The sequence below is a fragment of the Phocoena sinus genome, chromosome 2 (genome assembly GCF_008692025.1).
Source record: "Phocoena sinus isolate mPhoSin1 chromosome 2, mPhoSin1.pri, whole genome shotgun sequence".
Taxonomy (NCBI): Eukaryota; Metazoa; Chordata; class Mammalia; order Artiodactyla; family Phocoenidae; genus Phocoena; species Phocoena sinus.
In genome coordinates, this window is record NC_045764.1 from 147,029,728 (window position 1) to 147,057,076 (window position 27,349).

At 35.9% G+C, this 27,349-nt stretch overlaps 1 protein-coding gene across 4 annotated transcripts in view; it reads left to right on the plus strand.

The window, feature by feature from the left end:
• PCNX1 (pecanex 1) overlaps window positions 1-27,349 on the plus strand; it is a 173,674-nt gene that overhangs the window by 116,720 nt on the left and 29,605 nt on the right. For all 4 annotated transcript variants that reach the window (XM_032622114.1, XM_032622115.1, XM_032622116.1 and 1 more), the window contains 12 exons: window positions 1,179-1,288; window positions 1,695-1,800; window positions 3,514-3,606; window positions 6,359-6,509; window positions 8,385-8,526; window positions 9,199-9,376; window positions 11,928-12,036; window positions 12,887-13,016; window positions 16,007-16,065; window positions 17,833-18,048; window positions 23,576-23,829; window positions 25,844-26,074. In XM_032622114.1, coding sequence (XP_032478005.1) covers window positions 1,179-1,288; window positions 1,695-1,800; window positions 3,514-3,606; window positions 6,359-6,509; window positions 8,385-8,526; window positions 9,199-9,376; window positions 11,928-12,036; window positions 12,887-13,016; window positions 16,007-16,065; window positions 17,833-18,048; window positions 23,576-23,829; window positions 25,844-26,074 — 1,779 coding nt within the window. The remainder of the gene's footprint in view (window positions 1-1,178; window positions 1,289-1,694; window positions 1,801-3,513; window positions 3,607-6,358; window positions 6,510-8,384; window positions 8,527-9,198; window positions 9,377-11,927; window positions 12,037-12,886; window positions 13,017-16,006; window positions 16,066-17,832; window positions 18,049-23,575; window positions 23,830-25,843; window positions 26,075-27,349) is intronic.

A 27,349-nucleotide genomic window follows, 5' to 3' on the forward strand; every position in this document is an offset into this window, starting at 1 on the left:
CGTTTTCTCCTTTACTTTGTTTTCTTATGTATTTATCTCTCTTTCATTCTCAAACTCTTCACATGTCGCTTAACTTTCTTCTCAGTAAATTCGAACATATAAGGAAGTTCAGTTCCTGGCCCCACCACTTAACTGGACAAATTGCTTAAACCATCTGTACATTAGTTTCCTCATCTATAAATTGGGGAGTAATAGTACATATCTCCAAGGATGATTGTAAGAATTTAGGAAGTACTTACAAGCTCTGAGAATGGGGCTCGGTACATAGTATGATACACGTAATACAATGATGATGATAAGATTTTGATGTAGCCATTAAAAAAAAGGTCTCTGTTGTGATGTGGAGCAATTTCCAAGACTGTTACTAAATGGGAAAATAAGCAGGTTGTATAACAAACTACCATTTGATTACCCACTCCGCCATTCTCTCCTGTTGAATCCCCAGAGAAAGACAAAGGCGCTTACCTCACAGGCCATATACTTAAGTACTGTTAACTATTCCTTATAGCAGTGTTATCTACCCTATACCAAGTACCGTGTTAGTAGACTCCAGAGATACTGCAGTGAGCAGAGCAGACATGGCATATCCACATCCACATGTTCGGTTGGCCTTAGAAGCTAGCTTTGTATTATTTATTTCTGGGAATATACAGTTTATTCACTCAAGAAACACTGATGCTTATTCAGTGCTCTGGAGGACATAATGGCATTTTATATGAGCAGAGGCATCCAGAAAGTAGCATACCAAATGTCAACAGTTTGTTTTGCCTGAAGTGTTGTATCATGTATTACCTTTTCCTACTCCGTTATTATATATAACAGAAGTTTGCTACACCAAGTTATTTCGTTTTTCAAAAAAGAGAACGTAGTTTACTGTAAACTTAATACCACTTAAAATATGAAAGAAATTGACAGCAGCATGTATCAGAAACAAATGTATTATTCCTAGTGAATAATAGAGCTTTAGTACCAAAAGAAATCTGACAATGATCTAGCAGTTAGATTCTAGTTCATCAGAAAGTAATAAATCTAAGTTTATGTAGAATAAAATGCAATTAATAACGTGTGAAAAGGTTTTGTTTAATTAAATCTTTCTCCAAAATACTGACGTAAAAGGATTATGTGATACATTGTGAATTAGAAGCATATTGTTCTGTCAAACTTTTTTTCTCCAACAGGATTCTTGGGATGGGCAGCATATTCCAGTGCTTTTCTCCATTTTTTGTGGTTTATTAGTGGCAGTATCCTATCATCTCAGCCGACAAAGCAGTGATCCATCTGTACTTTTGTAAGTGAGAGTACTTGTTATTGAATTAAAGAAATATAAATAAGTTGGCATTTCTTTCAAATTTAACTTCCAAAATCTGTTTTTCCAATGCCTTGTCAAAGTGCTATTGACTTATCTGTATTTGATTTCAAATTATATTAACTTTGGGTCATTCTGATTACCATTGGCTGAAAGTATTTGTTAGCTTTTTCTCTCCTAAGATTTAAAACTATATTTTCATAAAAATATTCTTATTGTATGCTTATTTATGGCATCTTAAACTTTTTAGAATTTGTCATTTGCTTAATGAGTAAATATACTTGGATCACTTCATTTTCTATCATAAACTTTATTTGCCATTTGAAGTACTGGTTTTTAGGTTATAAATATATTTTTAAATTATTTTCTCTCTTTTTTTAATGTAAAGCTCTTTGGTGCAATCCAAGATTTTTCCAAAAACAGAAGAGGAAAATCCAGAAGACCCGTTGTCTGACGTAAAAGATCCACTGCCTGAAAAACTTAGAAATTCTGTTGTGAGTTTTAGCTTTTTCAGATCACCTGAAAGACTTGCATTTTATATAGTTCATCATGTTATATAATGAACACTTTTTGAGGTAACACAATTTTAGTAACCGGGGAAAAATACATATATAGTTGTACATGGTTGGTGGTTTTTATTTCAAATTTTAACATGTAAGAAATGCTTATTCCTCAAAGTTTGTTTCAGTGTAGAACAGTATGCTAAATAGTTTTAGATAAGGTGAGATTAAGTGATTTCATTGTTTATAGAATTCTTAATCCTATTGAATTTAAACTAGGATTTGAAAGGTGAATATTAACATAAATTAGATTTATTTTGTTGTTATTTTTGTTGATAACAACTACGTCCTTATAAGTCATCTGCTGGTCTTTTAGTGTATTTTTCAAGGGTGTGTGTGTGTGTGTGTGTGTGTGTGTGTGTGTGTGTGTGTGTATGTATGTTTATTTTCCAGGTTGAAGGAGAGAACAATAACCTGTACTAATTTCATATCCTCAAGCAGATGTAGTAATTTAAAAAATTTTAACGTTACCTGCATTCTTTCAGTTATTATTTAAAAAATGAATTCTACAGATTCATATCTGCCATATGGAACAAAACATTTTTTTCCTAAGTTATTTTACATATTTCCATTTATGAAAGGCTGAATTTATATAGGCCTTGAATTAGACTAATATTTACCTTCACTGAACTTGAGCTGTTCATATATTCTTTAGAAAACTTCAGAAAAATACAAAACTGCCTCAAGATATAATTTAAACAGTTTTTTCTGACTTTAGTTTTCATGTTAGCAAAGGACATTTCATGTTAAGTATAATAGGATATTTCTGAATGTATTAGCTTAAAAGCATAAATCTGTGGGTCAGTTGATGACCAAAGATATCAAGAGGTTTCTGGTTTTCACTGCAGCCACTAAAAGAACCAAAATTCAGTAAGTAGGGACTTCTCTGGTGGCGCAGTGGTTAAGCATCCACCTGCCAATGCAGGGGACATGGGTTTGAGCCCTGGTCCAGGAAGATCCCACATGCTGTGGAGCAACTAAGCCCGTGCGCCACAACTACTGAGCCTGCGCTCTAGAGCCCGCGAGCCTCAACTACTGAAGCCCACGTGCCTAGAGCCCGTGCTCTGCAACAAGAGAAGCCACTGCAATGAGAAGCCCGCGCACTCGCAACAAAGAGTAGTCCCCGCTCCCCTCAACTAGAGAAAGACCGTGCGCAGCAATGAAGAGCCAACACAGACAAAAATAAATAAATTTATTTAAAAAAAAAACAAGATTCAGTAAGTAAAACAGGACATATGCATGCAGTTTCAACATTTCAGAAGGCCAATGAAAATATAACTTGGTTATCCAAAAGGATATACCCTATAAAAGAACTTAAATATCTCATTTCTTTTTCCCGTATGTAAAGCTTACAGACCAATGGGGGGAAAAATCTTCATTCTAAAAAACTTTGTTATGATATGTTTACTGTGTGTGGAACTAGTTAAGCTTAGTTTAATTTCCTTGGCATTGCAGGATCAAACCAAAATATGAGGAAACTGAGGAAGAAAATAAGACTTATCGTAGTTAATTATTATGTGTAAGAAATACCTAGAAGTGCTACAGAATAGGATCAATGAAAATTTATTTCTTAAGCTTGGCCACTTGGGAGGGAAGATTTTGTCTAAATTTTTGGGTAGTGTTAGATAATTCTGTTTTGTTCCACAGAGCGAGCGTTTACAGTCTGACCTAGTAGTGTGCATTGTAATTGGTGTGCTGTACTTCGCTATTCATGTAAGCACAGTGTTCACAGTATTGCAGGTAAGGAATCATTTTATTCTTTTCACTCAGGGAAAATAACTTCGTTTGGATTCACTTCTGATTTGATTGTAGTGTTGGTCCATAATGCCGAAATATATGACTTTTTGTTTGGTTTTAACAACAAATACTTATCTTCTCATGGTTTCTCATGGGTCGTGACTCTGGGAATGGCTTAGCCAGATGATCCCAGCTCGGCATGTGTTATCATGCTGCAGTCATTATGTGGCTGCAGTCAGCTGAGGCTGTTAGCAGGCCTCACTTCCCTGCTGACTGCTGGCCAGAGAGCTTAGTCCTTCTCCATGTGGTCCTCACCAGGGGCTGCCTGAATATCCTCACAAAATGGCAGCCTGTTTCCCCCAGAGCCAGTGACCCTAGAGAGAGAAAGCCCAAGACCGAAGGCCCAGTCTTTTATAACTGATGTTGGATGTGGCATACATACCACCACTTCTTCCGTATCCACTGGTCATACCGGGCAACCCTGCCGCAATGTGGGAGGGGAATACAAGCAGGCATGAACACCAGGAACCGTGCTGGACTGACACCGTATGCCCTCTGGCCTCCGTGATTCACATCCTTCTAAACCCCCCAAGGCCTCATTCCACTCCACCTGGAAGTCCAGAACGCCGTCCTCTGAATCAGGCCCGGGTGTGGGCGATGCTTGGTCCTGCAGTGCAGTGCTGTGCGTCTGCAGGCACGCGGTTACCTTCCTCGGGGCTCTTCGTTCTCTTGTGCACACCTGTATTTCTACGTGGTGTCAATTTGATTATGATGCACCTCCACGTAGTTTTCTTCATGTTTTTGTGTCTGGGGTACATTGCATCTGTGGTCTAGTTTTCATCAGATTTAGAAAATTTTGGTCATTATTACTGTAAATGTGTTTTCCCTTTTCCTTTTGCTGTCCCTCCACCCACCCCCCCTCATGGACTCCAGTTACATGTATATTTGGCCTCTTGAATTTGTCCCACAGTTCACTGATGCTTTGTTCATTTTAAATTCTTTCCGCCTCCCACCACATGTTTAATTTTGAATGCTTTCTATTGCTGTTGCTTTGTTGTTAAGTTCACTCATCTTTTCTTCTGTAATATGTAATCTACAGTTAATCCCATCCAGTGTATTTTTTGTCTCAGAACTAACAAGTTTCATCTTTAGAAGTTGGATTTTAGGTCTTTTTTTATATCTCTCATGCCTCTATTCACTTTTTTGAACAAATGGAATTCACTTCTAACTCTCTTAATGTTCTTGTCTCATAATTCTAATTTCTGTGTCGCTTATGGGTTGGTTTTGATTAATTGATATTTTTCCCCATGGGTCATAGTTTCCTGATTCTTTGCATGCATGGTAATTTTTGATTGGATGTCAAGCATTATAAGGTTGGCCTTTTGTGTATTGGATATTTTTGTATTCCTAGAAATACTCTTGAACTTTGTTTTTTGGCACTATTAAGTTACTTGTTAACAGCTTGATCCCCTCAGATCTAACTTTTAAGATTGCTTAATTGAGACTAGGGCTGTTTAGTTTAGGGCTAATATTCCCCCTACTGAGGCAACATGCTTTGGAATACTCTGACCAGTGCCCTGTGAATGTTGAGTTTTTCCAACCTGGCTTGTGAGAACAGGCACTATTCGTAGCCCTGTGTGAGTGCTGGATACTCTTCTCTCTAATCCCTTGGCGAGGTTCCTTCCCTTTGCATATGTAGTTCTCTGCCACACACATGTGCTGACTCCCCTGAATATTCGAGGGAGACTCCGCAGATCTTCTAAGTTCTCTCTCCATGCAGTTTTCTCTTTGGAGCACTGTCTGCTCTGGCGAGCTCTGGTGAACACTAGCTGCTTTGCTGTCTCCAGGCTTTTAGTTCTGTCTCCTCAACTCAGGAGGTACCAGGCTTCATGTGGATTCCCCTCCCTTCACTGCAACTTGGAAAGTATCTAAGGGCAGTAAGCTGGGGCAGTCCTGACACTTACCTCATCTGTTTTCTTTCTCTCAGTGTTTACTGATTATTTCCTTATGTCTAGTATATTGCAAACCATTGGTTCATATATTTTATTCTATTTTGGCTCATGTGGAATAGGGTAAATCTCTATTATTCCATTTGGCCAGAAGCAAAGGTTATATTATTTAAATTTAACATTCTTGCCTGTTTTCTTCTCTTCCAATTTGAACCATTAACTCCTGAGTACCTCACAAGCTGAGTGAGGTCCAGTGGGTCTTCAGGGGTCCGATGGAAACCTCTTTAAGTTTCTAAACGTATGGCTTTTAATTTGAATACTTGAAGTGATGGTACTTGGTTTTGGTGAATTTAGTCATACATAAGAACTCTCTTCCAAACCATGTGAAGCCACAAAAAAAGAACTTTTTCCTCATTCTATTTTGCTCTTCACTCAAACTTAACAGTTTTATTTAGCTCATGTCCTTTATCTCTACTAGCTAAAACAATTGAATACATTGCTCTGCAAGTCACATAGAACATTCTTAGGGAAGCAAGCAATATACCTCAGGCCACACTCTAATTACACTGACAGTGTAAGACACCAAGGAAAGTAGTTAACACATTTAAAAATACCTGTAATACATGAACAGTCACTACCTTTCATGGCTGATTTAATCAGAAAATTACATAATATAGAAATGTTAACTGCAGACAAATGTTTAGTTCTTAGATTCTATAGTTGACTAAAATTGAACTGACAAATTAGAAGTCCTCCTTCGGGTCTCAAAATCACTTTTAACGTCCTCAACTTTATCCTTCTTTTAGCCTGCGCTCAAGTATGTGTTGTATGCGCTTGTCGGCTTCGTGGGTTTTGTAACGCATTACGTGCTGCCTCAAGTTAGGAAGCAGCTACCGTGGCACTGCTTCTCTCACCCTCTGCTCAAGACGGTGGAGTATAATCAGTATGAAGTTCGAAGTAAGTATTTCATTAACACTTTTCCTTTCAATACTATGGATTTTTTTCTTCTACTTTGTTGACAGGTGACTGTTAAGTAAGTATCATCAAGTAACACTTCGGCTTGTGTTTCTTAGGTTTGACACTGATGAATCAGACCTTTTGCTTTCATTTCAGTTGAAGTATAAATGTCAGTGCTAAAATGCCAACTTACCACAGAATAAACCTTGCTCTTTCCTCCTCTAAGTTGTTCTTCACAGACCTCTCATTGATTAATCCTTCAGTGTATGTCTGTGACTTCTCTTTCCATCCCTACCTTCACCCTCAATCTTCCTTGCAATATGCAGGCAACTCAATCCTCTTTAAGACTTCTATTTGATATATTTTTAACTCAAAACATAAAGGGAATAGAAAGGTCTTCGTTCCTGTTTCCACCAGTGACACTATGTCCTACCAGAGAGGGTTATAAAGAGTTGATCAAGAGAAAAGAGGTGAAAAACATTTGTAATTGTTATTATTCATTCAGATTTGGGATAAAGTATAAAATGACTAAAAAGAGGTAGAAGGCCAGTCCATTTGGCAAGCTTTTTACTTGTCACTTTAAACCCTGACTTTTCTAAGTAATCAGTCTGGTTCATTGGTACCATGACCTATAACATACTTCCTCATTTTAGGGGTATAATAAAAGTTAATACCTGTGTCATCATTATTATATACCAGTGATTAAACAAGCCAATGTGTTTTCCTCAGACTTTCTCTTTAGTTAATGAGTTACTATAGAGAGTAAATTTCTCAACTGTTTGGAGATGAATTAACTTCTTTAGAGAACTCTGAAGCTTTTGAAAGATTTCTGTACCAAACTTGACTTTGCAGTATCAAAGCGTATTTCCTGGGCCTTTTAGCAGAATTGCTTAAGTCATCATGGTACTGTAATCTTGATCACTATTTTGATCCTGGGGAGATAATTAAATATTAATGTGTAGATTGTAGTAAAATGACATAAAACTATAAAAATCTGTACTGGCCTATTCTTACCATGAGGAAAATAACTCAGAATGATGTATTTTTGATAGTTAATGATTAATTGCTTTCATATATAAATGTTAGCAGGTGTATCTGGTTTGTTTTGAAGAACAGTTTTCATTAAAGTAAATCATTGATCATGTTGTTTGTTTTTATCTTAACAAAACATTTAGTCTAAATTTTTATAAATTTTGAATCAGCATAACATTTTTCACTTATTGAGAGTATTAGGCATTAGCAAAGTTGACTGTAGTAGCTATAAAGAAAAATCTGATTCATTAGAGAGCTTCCTAGAGGTGGTTGACATTATTTTCAGATAGCTGGAGGCTCGTATTTTAAATCTTTCAGCTTATCCTAGACACTTTCCCCAAATGACATTAAATATTAAAGTATTGGGAAAATATTACTGGCAATGAAAATGACACTTATGAAGTGTGTGAATCCAAAACATACACTTTCATATCTGTTCTGAGATGTATGTCTTATAAGATGTATGTGTATGTAAGGATTTTAAAAACAGATAATTTAATAGATCATTTATTTCTTTTTGGGGAAAGGGGCAGTCTAATAATCTTCACTAATCTTTTCTCCAAAAGTTATAGGCATAAATAAGAAAAAGTTATGGTTAAAAACTGAGATTTCAAGAATAAAAGTTTAAAATGAAATTCAGTTCATCTAAATTTAACATCTAAGTTGGAAAGTTGCATGTGTCTCAGAATTCATAAAATTGACTATTGATTGACATACTGGATTACTTGCATTATTTATAGTACAGCTGAATTTGAGTGGTAAGATTTTCCTTTGTTATCACAATATCAGACTATTTTATGCATTAGATGACATGGTTTTCTTGACTTAATATTGCCTTGTTAGACGCAGCTACTGTGATGTGGTTTGAGAAACTTCATGTGTGGCTTCTTTTTGTGGAGAAGAATATCATCTATCCATTGATTGTTCTCAATGAACTTAGTAGCAGTGCAGAGACAATTGCTAGTCCAAAAAAACTGGATACAGAGTAAGTACAGTACTCCTCTTATCTAAGTTTGACTGTTGGGGTCTGTCATAGCAATGTCTTAAGTTACTGATCTAGTAACAAGTAATCATTGAGTGTCTCTTTGGTGCAAAGTACTGTGTGAAAAACTCAAGTGAAATTTTGTCTTTGACTTCCCTTTTCTGAACATCTGTTTCTGCTCTTGGCATATTACTACTCCAGACATCTCATTGTAAACTAACATTTTATGAGATGACATTTATTAAATAAGGTTAATTTTAATATTAGATGGTAAGTTTTGGAGATGGTTTTTTGTGTACTCTGTGAATCAGAACATTTAGGTGTTCACTTGCCTATACAATCATCCTGTAGGCCTACCCACTACACTAGGTACATGTTGTTAGGTAAGCATTAATATGTTTTGTATGTGCTAAATGCTGTTAAGGTTTAAGCAATAGAAGTACTGAGAAACTGGAGGACCAAATGTCAGAATTGCAATAGTGTTACTTATTTTTTAAACATGATTATTTATATAAAGGATAAGAAGTATGATACATATGCTTAAAAAGGAATATTTAGAAGTTTAAATTTGATATATATATTCTAAGTTTAGTAAATGAAATGGTGATTTTTCTGAAGTTTGTAGATTAACGTTTTCAGTCATCCGTTGATGAATGTGCTTTCTTTATATTGTAGATTAGGTGCTTTAATGATCACCATTGCTGGTCTGAAGCTGCTACGGTCCTCTTTCAGCAGCCCTACATATCAGTATGTCACAGTCATCTTTACTGTGCTCTTTTTCAAAATTGACTATGAAGCTTTTTCAGAGACCATGCTGTTGGATCTGTTCTTCATGTCCATACTCTTCAACAAGGTAATTTATCACTAAAGGAAACATCCTTATCTGTAAAAAGTGTCTCCCTAAGTAATATGCTATTTAGTGAGGATTACGCTTGCTTTTCATTTGCTTCATTATCTTTTAAGTAGTATCTTTCTTCAGTCAACCAGTTATTTAGGATTAGAATCCCTAAACAATGCCAGTCACTGTCATCCATAGAAGATATATTTCTTGCTGTGGCTAGGAAGGTAAGATTAAATTATATGGAAACATTAGAGGAACTCTAATAAGTATATAAATATATGGGTTCTTCCAAAAGGGGGTATGGTTTTGAATAATTTTAGAAACAAGCATGGTAATAATTGAACCAAACTGTAGGCTGCTTCATAGATGGAGGGAGGAAATAACCTGATACTGAATGAAGATGGTGGAGACTGAGGGCCGTGAGACCATGTGGGAGCAGTGAGATGCTAGTTTATTTGCAGAATATACTGAAGTTTACAGAATGCTCCTAAAATTTGTTATCACCCATGGGATAGTTGCCTGTAGTCTTTTTACAAACGAGATGGTAAAGCCTGCATCTTCTGCCTCCAAGAATCTTCTTGCTGAGCCACACTGCCTTTCTAAGTGAAATAGGTTGTGTAGTCAGATTATTTGAAATTACATAGTTTAGATTTCATGTTAACACTGACCGCATACAAAGGACTTTGACATATATTATCCCATTTGATAGGTGACAGAGAGCTGAAGCATATGAGCAGCTACAAAACACAATGAAATCCCAGTTTTAGGAAAGTTAGCCTGGTCAGCCACATTTGGGATGAATTGGGGAAGAGAGACCCTAAAGGTATGGAGAACAGCTTAAGAGATTGTGACAGTAATTTAGATGTGATAGAGGTCTGGCCTAGGATGGGGACAGTAAAAATGAAAACCGTTAATCTGAACAAGCTTTTAGAAATAGTTTCTAAATATTGTACTAAATGTTATGCTAAATAGCTTCTCAATATCACAATATTATATTTGTTCAATCACTAATTTGTATGCATTTTTATCATTTATTTCCTCTTCTAGTGAGCATGATTAATCAAAGGAGGGGGCCAGAAAGTTAATCAGAGAATTGTCTGTATAAAAAAAGCATGTGATTTCTCACAAATTTAATATTTAGATTGGAAATTGTATTGAATCTTATACCGCTTGGAAAAAAGTGAAATTTGCAGTAAAATATAAACTAAACAGTCCTTGAAATAGTCACTACACTTAACTCGCATTAGTTTGGATTTTCTTAATACTTTAATTTGTTAAGCAAATTGTTTTTGAGAGTGTACCATGTTCCAGAACTATTCTAGATGCTTAGGCTACATTAGTTCCCGCAAGGAGTTTGCATTTTATATGGTTACTTCATAGAACTTAACAGTGATAATAAGCAAGTAATATTCAAGGGATCTCTTTAGATATATTTATTTTAAGATGTCATTGTAAGGTGTACCACCAACTTAATAATATTTCAAGAAAAAATTGCTCTGAATGTATACAAAGCTATTTTCACCCACTAACTACTTAAACATGTAATTACATATCATTTTTCTTTAATATTACAGTCAAAATTTGAGTACAGTCTGTTTACCATTTAGAAACAGAAGAGTGTTCTGAGTCACTGTTTTTAAGCAGTTGCAATGGCATCTGACAGTATACATGATGCTTTTACTTCCTGTCATCCTGATCCCATTAGTACCGAGGGTTGCCAGCATAATTTTGAGTCATGGCAAAGAGTGCAGGGATTCATCTGCATTTTCTGATTGGTTGAAGTTGTGATTTCTTTTTTAAATTGGAAATTAAACAAGTTCATTTGTAAATCAGCTAAATAATTTAAATGTGAGGTGTTTGGTGCCTGAATCATGGCACTGAATTAGTCAGAACCTCTTGCTTTTAAGATTCTGTGATCTGTTCTGAGAATGGGGCCTTGCATTGCCTAGCATGCAGAGGCAATCTTGGGCACAATAGTTCTGTTTCAGTGTTGAAGAAATGTTCAACAACAAAGCAGATCCTAATTGAAATAAGATTAAAATGTATATTATGCTTCCATTGGCAACAACAATTCTGATTGTGAACAGATGCCTAATACACACTAGTAAATTCTTAGGAAACAGACAGTGTGACAACTGAATTACAACTTTATCCCCTGCCTGGCTGCTTTCAAATTCCTTTTGACATTGCATTTAAAACTTACTCATTTTACAAAGCACTAAAATTTGAGGGAAATGCCAGAATAAAAAAAAAAAATATATATATATATATATATATATATTTTTTTTTTTTTTTGGTTTTGCTTGTTAGTAGTAATAGAACCAATAGACAGCATAGAATTTTTAAACTGATAAAACATAAATCCGTAAGTCAGTTAACTGTCTTTACTTAAAAACACATTCAGTGTTTTGGCAGTGATATTTCTTTTCCTTTGAGGCAAATGGCAAATAATTTCCATGCTATTTCCCTATTAGGAAGAAAATCATTTTAGAAGTTTTTCATTTTCTAATTTAAAAATCTGATGGTAAGCTTTTTACTGATTGTTTTTGTTTTCCTCCTACAGCTTTGGGAACTCCTTTATAAATTGCAGTTTGTATACACTTACATTGCTCCATGGCAAATTACATGGGGTTCTGCTTTCCATGCTTTCGCTCAGCCCTTTGCAGTGCCCCGTATCCTTCTAATAAAAGTTGATAAGAAAGGGCAGTCATATCCTTGATGAGAATGTTGGTTTGTAAGCATAACCTTTCACAGGCATAGAATATAGGTTACTATGTGATAAATTATCAAAAATTCACAGTCTTTTGAGCCCACACCTATACCAATTCTGATTGTCTAATTTGTATTAACTTCTGTGGCCCACAGATCATCTGAACATGGGAAAAGTATTAAGGTTTCATAATTAAGTAATGCTGATTAAAAATTTCATGTTTATATATGTGAGTATTCAAGTCCAGGAATTTTCAATATATACAAAATGTGTTTAGAAATATTTATAAGTGAATGAGCATTCAAAACATTTTCCATATTGATATGATTGTAATTAAACTTCCGTTCAAAATTTTCTATTCTCATCCTTTCTTAAAGGTACTTTCTAAGTAAACATAAAGGTTAGTGACCTTGTAGATGTTGATATGCAGACTTTTGTATCTTTAAATTTTAGTTTTTATCTTCTGGAAAATTAAAACCATCTCTACCCAAGAGTGATACATGGAATTTTACCAGACACATGTTAGCACATATTTATTTGGCTCCCTTCAGAGCGTCATGCCAGGCTGTACTTTCCTGGCTGTGTCTTTCTGCTTCTACCCCTTATACTGTCCAGTGACACCTTCTTCTGTATTCCTCTGATGAACCTCATTTTTCTAATTGCTGTAATTACAATGTGTTTGTGAGGTGTGTGTGTGTGTGTGTGTGTGTGTGTGTGTGTGTGTGTGTGTGTGTGTGTGCCGTGCGCGCAGGTGCGTGAACGCGCGTGCGCAGTCAGATGAATGTTAAGGTCCTTAACCAGTTTTCCCATAGATTCAGCCATGTTGTTTGTTCAGGCTGCCGTATCAGCCTTCTTTTCTACTCCACTGAACCCCTTCCTGGGAAGTGCAATATTCATCACTTCATATGTTCGACCTGTGAAATTCTGGGAGAGAGACTATAAGTGAGTAAAGAACAACACTTGAAAGCCAGTTTTTCTCTTTTTTACTAGGAAAAACTATTGACAGCATTGTTATAAATTATTCATGGTTAACATTTTTTCTATTGAAATATTTAAAATTTTATAAATATTCTTAAAGTTGCAAAATTATATAAAATTGGAAGAGTCAGAGGATACTCTATTTTCTCTACCTTTTTTTCTATTTATAAGATTTTTAAAACATAGTCCTAGTTAAATATATTCATTTTTCTGTCTTTTTTCTTTTAATGTTATTTCTTAGAATTGTTCCACATTAATAATACTTTGAAACTTTATGCTATACACTGTTACATCATTATCACAGTCATAATTAGTTATCTCATAGTTTTCTAAGAAGTAGCTATTTTTAGAGCTAAACTTTTTATAGGTTATTTGTAGTTTTTCATGAGGATAGGTTTTTAAATAACCATCTTTGTACATAAAGTATTTTCATTTAAGCTTAATTCCTTAGGTTAGCTGTTTAATATGATGCCTAGTAACTATCCTTGTATGTAATCTGCAAATTTTTTTCTTCTTTTTTTTAATTTAAGAAAATATCTAAAGGGGAATTACTGAATCATGGAGCTTAAACATTTTAAAGGCTTATAAATGTATTAACATGTTGATTCAGAAAGAGCTTGTATTAATTTGTAATTCTACTGGCCAGCTCCGTGACTGCCTTTCTCTCTACACTTTCACACATAGGTACATATAATAGGTGAAAATGGTAATCTTTTTAACAATGAACTGGCTTATGGATGCGAAACTTTTGCTCTGATCTTTTACCTAAAATCACACATAGTATTTCTCTTTTTGGTGAATTTCAGTGTTATTTATACCCTTTTTTTCTTCTGGACCAACTTAAATTTAGTCCAGAATAACATCTTTTTTTTTTTTTTTTTTTTGCGGTACGCGGGCCTCTCACTGTTGTGGCCTCTCCCATTGCGGAGCACAGACTCCGGACGCGCAGGCTCAGCGGCCGTGGCTCACGGGCCCAGCCTCTCTGCAGCATGTGGGGTCTTCCCGGACCGGGGCACGAACCCGTGTCCCCTGCATTGGCAGGCGGACTCTCAACCACTGTGCCACCAGGGAAGCCCCAGAATAACATCTTTGTCAGCAGTTCTTAAACTTTTTGATCTCAGAACCCCTTTACATACAATCTTAAAAATTATTGACGTCTCCAAAGAGTTTTTGTTGATAGGGGTTTTATCTACTACATAGTTATTTACTATAATAAATATTGTACAATAATTATTGTATCATAAGTCAAAACTCATTTTATATTATAAATGAATTAATATAAAAATAACAACAATAAACCTATTACATGTTAATATAAATAACATTTTTCTAATGAAGAATAACTGTATTTACCATTCCACCAAGAAAATCCGAAGAATGTCATTGTTTTTATAGTTTTGTAAATCTCTTTCATGTCTGACTTAATAAAAGACAGCTGAATTCTCTTATCTGCTTCTGCATTCAGTCTCTTGTAGCGTTGTGTTGTTCTGATTGAAGTATATAAAGTAAATCTGGCCTCACACAGACATACAGTTTGAAAAGAAAGAAGTATTTTAATAGCCTTTTTAGACAATTGTGGATATTCTTGGATCCTTCGACATATGGTAGTTTCTTAAAGATTAGTGGCAATGTGGAATCTAAAGCCATATCAGTGAATTTTTGGAACTGTATTACATCAAAATTCACTGATATGTCTTATAGTTTGAATGGGTCTTTTACCCATGCATACACTTATATTGATACATCTTTATCTATCGTTTGGAAAATACTGGCTCAGTGAGTAATGTAGATCTTCCAAATTTTGACCCATTTCATGGTACAATATTAAAAAATATATGTATTCATATCACCACCAACCTCAAAAAAGTGTTGAAGTATTGGGAAGCTATCAAGTGCATGGTGGTAGATGCAAGTTTTCTGAAATTCTAATTTTTGCTTGAAAACTTGAATTTTTATTATTGGCAACAGGTATCTTTATCAGTTATTTTTCTTGAAATGTCAGACTTACTTTCTTCACTTGAGAAATGTCTGTCAGATACTCAAGTCTGAATAGTCATAGTTTATTCAAGTGAAAATGGTGTTCCATGGAAAAAAAAGCAGCTACTGCTACTTACACTTCAAGCAGTTGCACAAATGCTTTCCCTCCAGACAATCGTCCTACGTCAGAATGCAGCAGAAGTGCTTTATGTGTATTTTGCCACACACAATATTAAAGAGACCTGTACTGAGGGGCTGCAATTTAACAAAATTATTATTTTTATTGCTTCGTTAAGGACATTTTTAAGGGAAACTTGAATTTTTATTTATTGCTTTTTCGTGTGCATGGGTAGCAGTGAAAAATAGTACAGTTTGGTGCCACTGCCTTGATTGATGTTAAAGCACCGGCAGTCTTACCCAGTGTTGCCTTTGCACTGTCAGTGCAGTTGTCAACACAGTGAAAAAAAGCGAATAACAGTTCAGTACTATTATGAAAATAGTTTTGATTTGGAAAACTCCCTGAAAGATCTGAAGTGTCGTGCTTCAGGTTCTGTGGACCACATTTTGGGAACCACTGTTCTAAAGAACACTGTACCTCTGGACATTAATAACCTTCCCCTTATAAGGAATGTTTCATGCACTATATATTTTTAGGAACTGTATACAGTATGCATTGTTCATCCTGATCAAAAATTTTTTTACATTAAACTCAGTGTCTTTCTATATACTGTTCGGTGAAACATCAGTTAAGAAAAATCTTGTCTTTATGTATAATGGAGGTGGAAGAGTAAAAAATCCTTACCCCTAAAATTGTTCTATCAAAGAGCTTTATTAATATGTTACGCATAGATTTTTCTCATTTTTATAAAGCGATAATATTTATTTCAACTTTTATTGTATAGTTTGCTCCCTTTTAATTGTTAGACTTTTTTAATATAGAAAAGCTTACTAAAGATGTTTCATTTTGCCTTTTTTAGCACAAAACGAGTGGATCATTCAAATACCAGATTGGCTTCCCAGCTTGATAGAAATCCAGGTAATAGCCCTATTTGTGAGTAAAGAAGCAAGTCTAAGGAATTCGTTATATACGTATTTCACTCCCGACTTATTGGGAATCCTCTATGGAATCCAAAGGGCATTTCTGGAAAACTAAATATCCTTCGCTTTATTTTGTTTTACTTTAGCAAAGTATACGTGAATTAGAATATCTAAAATTTATATACCCATCTTTTATAAAATGCATTTTAAGAATGCTGATAAGAATAAAAAATTCCATTGAAAGATTGTTCTTACATAGGTTAAAAAAGTAGAGCACAGTGAAAGTAAAACTGATGAGGTGTATTGAAGAGTATGCAGTCTGAACTTATTATTATGTTTGCTTCCCTGCTTCGCCAAATGGTTAGATAAGTGTTAATTTCATTAAGTTTATTACATACAGAGATGTCATCTAGAGGAGCCAAATAGCCACTCAAGATAAGGCTTCAGTGGGTGACATTTTGGTGGTGTTACCATTATCTAAAGTTTGGTTCTTAGTTTCGTCCTTTGGGAAACATCTTTTTGTCGGCCCACCTATTAGTAATCTGGCACAGAGAGGGTGAATCTCACTGCCCCACCCATAAAAGATTAATGTGTCAACCAGAATATCAGTGTATTAATTTACTAAAGAAATATGACTCCCGATACACTGGAAGATTTGTATTCATTTAACTCGCAGATTACTTCAAATGCTCTGCTTGAGAAACCAAATTATAGTAATCAGATTGATTCGTAATTATAAATTTGATTAAGGAGGACTAGTTATTTGATATTAATGACTGTCGTTACCATGTTCTGGGAGCTATAACAGCCACCTCAGCTCTGGCATGTCCCTGTAGGGGGCTTGGAGTTATGATGCTGACGATGCATATCACAGAGGCCATGTCCTGAATTAATATGCACACTTTCGTAATGGGCAGACAGCATTAGATACAACTATTTTATTGAAGCTTGAGCCTAGGATTTCCCTTTTATTTTCTTATTTAGTTAGGCTGAGTTTAAAGTAATTATTAAGTTTAGTATGTTTTGCCATTCTTCAATTCTGTGCTTTGGGCACCCATTTACAGATTATTGCTTTGGATGGGTTACTTCTAAAGATGGTCTTCTAATTTATTGGGTGATGTCTTATCCTAATTTTTTTTCTTAAAGGATGACTAAAATTTGTAGGTGGTTCTTTACTGCTGTTTCTGTGTATACAGTTTATTTCTGTTTAGCTAATATTAGACATCTCAGTATACAGAGTTTTTTTGACCAACTTCTCTTTGTTTTGGACTATCTCATTTGTTCAAATCTTGTATTACTTAACCCAATTCCTTTACCAGTATGTCTTTTTGTTCTAGTTTTGAATTTCTTTTATCTTTTTCATTTCTCTTGCATGGTTTTAATTATAAGGCATAGTTAATTGGACAGTGATAGAAAATTTTGATCATGGACTGTTAAAGAGGTGGAAAAGACCTTAGATTTCACCTAATCCAATTCCCACATCTTATGGATGGGGACCAGAGACTCAGAGAGGTTACGTTACGTCTAACTCTAATTTGAAAATTTTTTTCCCATTATCCTATATTTCATTTTTATATAGAAATTCTAAGGGTATCTGTATTATAAGGGTACAGGGTACCCTTGTAAGGGTATATTATCTTCCTTGTCAAAGAACTTATAGATACAACCCTAACTGGAAATTAGTTTTAATACTTTTAACAATCTTGTTTGTTGTTATAAAGGGTACTTAAGGTAAAGTTAACATTTTTTTAATCCCTTCTTATAGGATCAGATGACAACAATCTGAATTCCATCTTTTATGAACATTTAACCAGATCCCTACAACACAGTCTTTGTGGTGATTTGCACCTAGGACGGTGGGGAAACTACAGTACAGGGGACTGTTTCATTCTTGCCTCTGACTACCTCAATGCATTAGTACACCTTATAGAGATAGGCAATGGGCTGGTCACCTTCCAGCTGCGGGGACTTGAATTCAGAGGTAAGACATTCACCTTTCATTTCTATAACGTACTCCTGTGACATCTAAGTTTGATGTGTCTACATCTCAAATCAAAAGTTATAAAAGTAGGTCCTTAGTATTTGGAATTCTGGAATGAGAAAAGCTGCTAAAGAGTAGTTATTAGTTTTTTTCCAAATTTTCCAAATTTCACATTCAGAGAAGAATCATTTTTGCAGTATGCTCTGTATGTAAAGGTGGTATCAATAGTGTATAACAGACTTGTTTTCTCCTGGTAAGAGTGAATTTCTGTTGTTCTGTGCTTGCCCTCTTGCTAGTCTTCTACTGTGATCAGCTGCACGTGCCCGTTAGCTGGCTGGCAGCATAGAATGCTGTGAGGCAGAGGTTGGCTATAACCAAGTTACTTTCATATAACCGCCATGCCTTTGTCCTCAACAATTTTTTAAAATTGAGGTGAGATTCACATAACATCAAATTAACAATTTTAAAGTGAACAGATTAGTGGCATTTAGTACATTCACGATCTTGTGCAACCACCACCTCTGTCTAGTTCCAAAGCGTTTTCATCACCCGAAATAAAACCTTACACCCATTAAGCAGTTACTCCCTATCCCCCCACCAGCCTTCAACAATTTTGTATACTGACAAATGAAGCTGTTTCTACACAGAAAATCGTGCGTTCAGAAACATACCAGCTTGATGTTATCCACTTCTGTAAGTTGAGTGTCTTGTAAGCAGGAATAGAAACTTGTCTTATAGGAATTGAAGGAGTCCTATTAATGCATGTGTTTCCAATCTAGGCAACATTTGGACTTGAGAGTTTTTAGAGAAAGCATCCAAGCAGTGTTTTGGTCTATTCTTAAGAAGTACCTTAGGTGTTTTTAACCTGAAATAGGAAATAAGAAAGCATTTGTCTAAATAGAGGATCAAATTAGAGCTGTACCCTATAGCTTTATTTTTACCCTGGTGCTGAATCAGAAAGTTTGCACCTTTGTTAGATAATATCTTTGTTAATGGAGCAAGTGCTTTTCTAAAGTTACTCCATTCATTGGAAATAAGATTTTACTTGTGTAAAACTCAAGGTAGTAAATGTTAATGTTTGTTATTTATTTGTAATTTATTTGTAACCCATTCGCTCTCTCTTCTTCACAATCTCCTATTCTTGTCTTATGGTTTGTTTCTGACTCTCTGTCAGAAGCCCAGGACCTTAATTCCATCTCTTCTAGGGTCTTAACCCAATGCTGTTCAAATCTAATCCATCTATCCTCATCCAAAAGCCAGCACCCCCTTACCACTACACATACCACTGCTATAACTTCACCTTCTTTTTAAATTGTTGGCACCTGAAGATTTCATCTTTGCTTTTTGATTTTAATTTAACTTTCTTTTTTAACAGGTATTTGTGGGGAGGTTATTTTATCCAGAATTTCTATGTGTGTGAATTGGAAGGGGGTCCTTCTTATCTGCTCATTTCACCGTATTGATCAGAAATTGTCCAAATCAAAAATTGATCCAAATTTTCACTCTCCCCACTTTACTCTCTGGTACCAAATAGATTCAAGTAAAATTTTGGATAAATCCTTTGCCATCCAAACTCTCACCCTTTGTCAAACAAAACTCAAATCAATTTGAGAACACAGTACCCCCTTACTTTCTGAACTCATGCTGAATTTCAATAGCAGGCCATACCTGTAATTCTTCATTCAGCCATCGTGATTTTTTTTTTTAAAGGCAAATTCAGTTATGTCCTTTCCATTCCATGCTTTAAATTTTCAGTGGCTTTCCATTGCATTTAAAATAGAATTCAAATTCCTTAACACATCCTATGGACAGCTGTGAGATCTGGCCTCTGTCAGTTTCTCCACCTTACTCTGTAGCACCCTCCTCGTCCACTGTAGCCACACTGGCCTTCCTTCAGTGTCCTAGCTGTGCTAAATTCTTTACTAAGGCCTCCTTATCGCCCTTCCCTTTGCCCAGAAAGTACCAAACGTCTCCCCTCTTCCTGCCAATCTTCTACCTCTAATTACTTAATTATCTTTAAGAATTAGCTTAACTGTCACTTTCTCAGAGAAGCCTTAGTCTCTAACCACCTGTCCCACATGATTATCTCTCATATTACCCTGTTTTTACCTCCTTAGCACTTAGCAGAGCTCTAATTTTATATTTATTTATTTGTTTAAAGTTTATTTCTTCTCTAGCCCAGGGGTTGGCAGACATTTTCTGTGAAGAGCCAAGATAGTTAATAGTGTAGGCTTTTGGAGCCATACACATTCTCTGTTGCATGTCCTTCTTTGATTTTTCTTTGAAACAACCCTTTAAAAATATCAGAACCACTCTTAGCTTGGATTTGGCCCAGGGCTGTATTTTGTAAACCTTTGCTGTGGATTATAAACTCCTCAAGGGCAGGAGTCCTATCTGCTTCATTTATCATTGTATATCCAGGACCTATCGCAGCAGCTAGCATATGATAAAGATCATTTTGTAGACTGGTTAAGTAATCTAAGTAATAGTCTTTTCTCCTTCCTCTTCATTGCAGAACTTTGATGAGGAATGATTATATTCTTGCTCAAATGCTGTTGTGATCTTTGGTTATTTTCTTTCCTTCACAGTGGTAGTCCCTGTTTCATCTACCTCCTACCCCTCAAAATATTAAGAGTGTTGTCAGGCAGTATTTTGCCAGGCAGATATTTGGATCTGCTGAGCATTTTGATGTGTTTTCTGATGTATACTCCATTAAGCCAATTTAATTCCTTTGATTTTATTGTCTCTCATAGTGGATGCTAAGTTTTAAGTGACATTTAACTAAAATTTCTTGATCAGTTTTTTATAGATCTTGGTTAAATACCTTCATAGTTTTCATTTCCATTTTCATTTTACTGATCTTCTCAAGATTCTTTTCCATGTAAATTTTATGTCAAATATTTGAGTTATCAATCATGTTTTTTGTCTATCAGAATTTCCTGGTTACAGCTTCTACCAAGTTTGTAAATGTTACTTCTATATATTTTTAAATGTTACTTCTACCAAGTGTGGTGTGTGTTACTTCTACCAAATGTTACTTCTACCAAGTGTGGTTACTTCTACCAAGTGTGGTTACTTCTACCATGTGTAATGGTCAGCCACAGCATGCATTCCTGTTTATGTCAGGTTCAAGACAAAGTTTTTTCACCACTATGTAACACCACAGGTCAAACTTTATAGGTCAAACATTTTTATTCTGTTTGGATTCCTTTCAGTTTTTACTCAAATTAATTTTAACATGTCTGGTTTTCATAATTGTTAGTTTTATTACTTTTTACCAGTTATATTCACTATGAAGTGACTGAAGGATCTAGCTAATCCAGGAAGCAATTAGTAATGGTTTCTCTAGAATCCCTTTCCAAATCTCAAAATTCTTTTTTCAGTTATTAATACTTCTGTGCTTATTGTTGACTTCATTTTCTAAGCAAAATGTATTACTGGGTATGTTGGGGTGGAAAATATTCTTGGGGTTTGTATGTCAGAGTGAAAACACCCCACATTAATTCAGTTACTCTGTTTATTCTGCTACTCTGAACAAGGACCTCGTTCTGTCTCTCGTGAGAAAATGTCAAACCTCTGAATTCACTCCTGCCTGTTCTCTTCTCTGTATACTACTACCAGAGTCATCTGCACAAAATACAGCTATCGTTATGGTATTTCCTTTACTGTAAAAACCTTTGACTGACTTTGCAGAAGGATGACACAATGAACAAAATAAAGTAAAAACATATAAAACCTAAGGAATAGACCCAACTTCCTGCCATAGTTTAAAAGACCCAGCCTCAGAAAGTTTCTTCTAGAAATTGAATAATTCTTCTGCCCTCTCTAATCTATTCTAGCAAGTGGGTAAGGAAGGAAAATATCTCAAGGCTCTCTTGCACAAAACCAATGTAATACTGATGTCAAAATATGACTGAACTGGCTAAAAAAGTAACCATAGTTTAATTTGTTTATGACCATAGATACAAAAATCCTCAGAGCCCAGAGTAAGGAGAAACCAGCAGTACTGTTTTTTAGTACTTTTATTTTTAAGTATCCCTCACCAATTCAGCCGTTTTTCATTCTTTAAATTAATTATTAAAAGCAAATTGGTTAAATTTCATTTTCATTATTGGTTTCAAAAGTACTTTATAAAACTACATAACTTCCTTATTCTGAAAAAAGTGTATATGTGTATCTGTAGTCAGTATCATGTGTAATGGTCAGCCACAGCATGCATTCCTGTTTATGTCAGGTTCAAGACAAAGTTTTTTCACCACTATGTAACACTATTTTGGAAGTGCTCGTCAACATAATTAAACAAGAAATGAAATAATAAAATTGTTGAAGGCTCTAGAGTTCTCGACAGTACAGCTCATTAGCTTGGCCAAGCTTACCTCTCAGTCTTATCGTTCATCATACCACCATCACCACCACCACCACCGTCACCAACCGGGGCTAAATTTCATGGCATCTTTTTCTCTCAAAGTGGTGTTTTAAATATGGACGTTGTCTATATCCTCTTTAAAAGAAAAAAATTATTATGAAGTCCCACTTACTTTTATTATAATGTAACGTTAATATGTGCCTTTATAAAATTAGCTATAATCACTCTATAGTCCTATAAGGAATTTACAAATTAAATGGAAGCAAGACCACAGAACAAAATAAAAATTAACATGAATGTGATGGATGGTATTTTGTTGGCATAGATGGCTGTGTATCTAATTCTATATTTAATCTGATTTTCTATTTTCATTTCAATAACACTAACGCAGAGAATGCCTATTAGATAAGTATCATCTATAAAAGAATGTAATTTCAAAGAATTGTTTGCTAGTACAGAACAATCAGACCTGGTACCTAATTGAAACTTCATCAGCAGATAAGCCTCAAGTGCCAATAATGTAATCTTATCCACTTATTGTTGGAATTGGCAACAGAGAAAAATTGTAATTATATATTTAATATTAAACTATAGTGAACCATTACAAGTTGTATAGCCAAGTAAGTAGGATGTATATATACTATTTCTGCTTGCAGCATAGACACAGTGCTGGTGAGAATACAGCCCAGATTCTCTTGAGTTCTGCATGTCTGTCTGTATCGTGTGCCCTGGGATGACTCAGTTTTCGTTCCACTCCTCCGGTTTTGAGTTAACTCAGACCTTCATGAGACACACGTTGACTCATTTGGTCTTCATTTGATATGAATGCAGTTATAAACCCAAATTTGAAAAATTGGGGAATCAATGGATCAAAATTAAGGTTGCCTTATTGCACAAATTCTCAGAACCTTGAATGTGCTAGTACACATTAGGATTCTGCAGGCGATGAATATATACTATGCCTCTTTCCTGGAGCATGCTGCAGTTTGTTAATGGACAGTCTAAGGCAGATCAGTCGCATACTCTCAATTGCTATAAATAAAATGTCTCTTTTCTAAGTTTCTTATGTCTTTGAAGCATTCATTTTTCCACCTCATGTTTTTTTCACCTCATGTTTCTTTCCCCTTTGTCGTAAGTGCTTTCTCTCTCTCTCTCTCTAAGGTACTTACTGTCAACAACGGGAAGTGGAGGCCATTACTGAAGGTGTTGAGGAAGATGAAGGATTTTGCTGTTGTGAACCTGGCCATATTCCTCATGTGCTTTCATTTAATGCTGCATTTAGCCAGCGCTGGCTAGCTTGGGAAGTGATAGTCACCAAGTATATTTTGGAGGGTTATAGCATCACCGACAATAGTGCTGCTTCTATGCTTCAAGTCTTTGATCTTCGGAAAGTACTCACCACTTACTATGTCAAGGTAAGGATATGTGCCTACTTAGATCTGGTATCAGAGGCTCTTGGAAAAGACACACGTATACGCACACGTGCGCACACACATGCACGTTTGTTTCTTTAACTTGTGCTTTGCTTCTAAGTGGTGATTTAAATTCTCTAGTATCCAGTACAGTCAGTAAATTATACCTGTGAAGGTCTTGCTATTTCCTTCTTTAGTGAAACTTATTACATTTGTTCATTAATATTAATAGCTACCATCTGTAGTGCATATCTTTTAGGCACTGCGTTAAGGAATACACACATACACACATGTATATATATGATATGTATATCTTACCTAATTCTCTAAAGGAATATTACGTCCCTGTTTTACATATAAACAAGTTAAGGATCAAAAGTTAACTTCGCCGAAGTCCTCTAACTAGCAAGTGGAGTTGGGGATTTAAAACACAGGCTTGTCTGATTCCTGAGTCCTTGCTATTAACCACTGCTTTGCACTGCTTTCAACAAACTGAATGAAAGTATTGCAGGATTTGGGAGGTCTCCAAAAACACCCTCACATTTGACACCAGTTGCAATTTCAGGGTTCCCAAGACCCTGAAACCACAATCAGGTTCAATAATTTGCTAGAAGGACTCACAGAACTCAGCAAAGCCATTATACTCGTGGTTAGAATTTATTACAGTGGAAGGATACAGGTTAAAATCTGCCAAGGGAAGAGGCACATAGGGCAGGGTCTAGAGACACTAAGGCCTGAACTTCCAGTTGTCCTCTCCCAATGGAGTTGTGTAGACAGTGTTTATTTCTCCCAGTAACGATGTGAGAGAATACCTACAGAGTGTTGCCAGCCAAGGAAGCTTGCCTGAGCCTCAGTGTACAGAGTTTGTCTCGACACACAGTCATTTAGACTTGTTTGATCATCCACATGGCCAGCCTTAGTCTCCAGATCCTCTAGAGCTCATGGTTCTAAGCCTCCAGGTAAATAAAGACTCTTATCAGGCAGGACAGTGCATGGGATTAGAGGTTACCTCCCAGAACCCAGGTGCAAAGGCCAAACCTCTCCTTGGGCAAGATTAGTTCTTTACTGCACAGGTATTCTGTTTTTGCTAAAGATTTTACAGAAGTACAGCATGGTTATGACTGGGGGTTTACAGGCTAAGCCAACATTTTCAAGAGGAAAAACGTATGCTAAATCTTAATGATTCATGTGTTATTACCTCTATGTACCACCTTATTTGTGCTGATTGGGTTGAAGCCTGAGTCCTCTGTTGAATGTTTGGTTAAACCCAACCTCAGGAAGCTAAAGAAATGGACTTTACAACTTTTTTTTTTTTTTTTTTTTTTTTTTGCGGTACGCGGGCCTCCCACTGTTGTGGCCTCTCGCGTTGCGGAGCACAGGCTGCAGACGCGCAGGCTCAGCGGCCATGGCTCACAGGCCTAGCCGCTCCGCCACATGTGGGATCTCCCGGGACCGGGGCACGAACCCGGGTCCCCTGCACCTGCAGGCAGACTCTCAACCACTGCGCCACCAGGGAAGCCCTACAACATTTTTTAATATGTGCGCATTTGTGTGTGGAATTTCCTCTCTCTAAAGATGTATATTTCTATTGCTTTATTTGTTATATTTTTATAACTTGACCTAGGATCACAAGATGGTTTAATAGCTTTCTATGAGAATTTTCTCAAAATAAGTACACCACAATAAAGGTTTTTCATCTCTCTTAAAAGATCCTAAATTCAATAGACAGAATTGTTTTTAGAATATCCTAAAATCAGTGGACTGGAGTTGTTTTGAAGTTGCCTTCTTGAATTTATGGTTGTGATTTTAAAAGTATTAAATTAATTTTTTTTTTATCCAGGAAGGCCTGAGATGTATTACTATAGCATTCTTAAAATAGTATATTTACAGTATTGAGCTGGAATATACATTTTTGATTCCTACTATTGTATAAACAGTTGGAATTAATTTACTGAGGACTTGCAGTTAATTCAGATTGTGGTTTAGCCTGATTTTTTTTTAATCTTTTCCTCATTAGGGTATCATTTATTATGTTACAACCTCTTCTAAACTGGAGGAGTGGCTAGCTAATGAGACGATGCAGGAAGGACTACGTCTGTGTGCAGATCGGAATTACGTTGATGTGGACCCAACGTTTAATCCAAACATTGATGAAGACTATGACCATCGACTTGCAGGCATATCCAGGGAGAGTTTCTGTGTGATTTACCTCAACTGGATAGAGTATTGCTCTTCCCGAAGAGCAAAGGTAGAGTTTATGTCGTTTATAACTCTTTGAATCTGTTTTTCCAAAGATGGAAAGAATCCCTCTATTTGTTTTCATGAGGGTAGTTTTTCTAGGCTTTCATCTTTCTAACTATCTGGGTAAGAGAACCTGTCTAGTTCATTATGATTGGGCCAAACCAACTCTGCCAAAACAGGTTAGAGTAAGCGACCTTTCTCATTCTTTCATCTGCAGTGTCATAATCTCACTGTCCAAATAGCAACCCCTCCACCCTGTGCAGGTACGTACATATACACAGATTGAGGTTGTAGATTACGTGTAGCACCTTCTTAAAGACTGCGTTTTGCTGCATCCCCAGCCCCAAGCCCCCAAACACACACAGCAGACTTAAGGATAAGTTAATATCTTTGTCCCAAATCCAAAGTCTAATCCAGTGCTAATAGAATTTTCTGCAATGATTGAAACATTCTGTGTTGTTCCAATATGGTAATTACTAACCCACCACATATGGTAGATTATGAGACACTTGAAATGTAGCCAGTATGACTAAGGAAATGAATTTTTAAATTTAATTTTAATTGATTTAAATTTAAATCAATTAAATTTAGGCTAGTGGGTACCATACTGGACAATGTTCATCTAGACTACTGACTTTAAAATGTTAACATGGGTAAAAATGATACAGGAATGTGTAAAAATGCAGATTCATGGGCCTTGTCTACGAGATTCTTATTCTGTAGGTCTAGGCTGGGGACCCAATATCTGTGTCATGCTGGGTGATTATAATGCAAGAGGCTCGTAATCCGCACTTCAGGATAACTTGTCTTATCCTAAAGGGAAGCTGAGTTACAGACTTCAGCAACTGCTGTTTTCCCCCTAGGTCCCGTGGCTCTTGTGGCAGTGTTGCTCCCCTGGTTAGACCCCAGGGACCGTAACCACAGTACCAAGGCAGAGTGCAAAGTCTTGTGTAGTTGAACCACCAAGCATCCTACGTACAGGATTACTCTGTACCATGGAGCATAGTGAGCCACTTTGACAACCAGTGCCTTTATCATGGTCTGGGCTGTACACACTGACTGTCTTTAGATGTAGCACCTAGTTTAGTCTTTCCTTTACAGATACTCAATTAGAGTAAGGCACCCCATCATAATCAGCCTGTTTCTCTTACTTCATCCATAAGAAAGGGAGCATCCTTGTAATTCCTCTTTGAACAGTGGCCTTTGAGCTTTTATACTGGATGCACAGTAGATACTGAGCAGAGTAGCATATTTTTAAGGAAGGAATCAAAGATAGAATAAA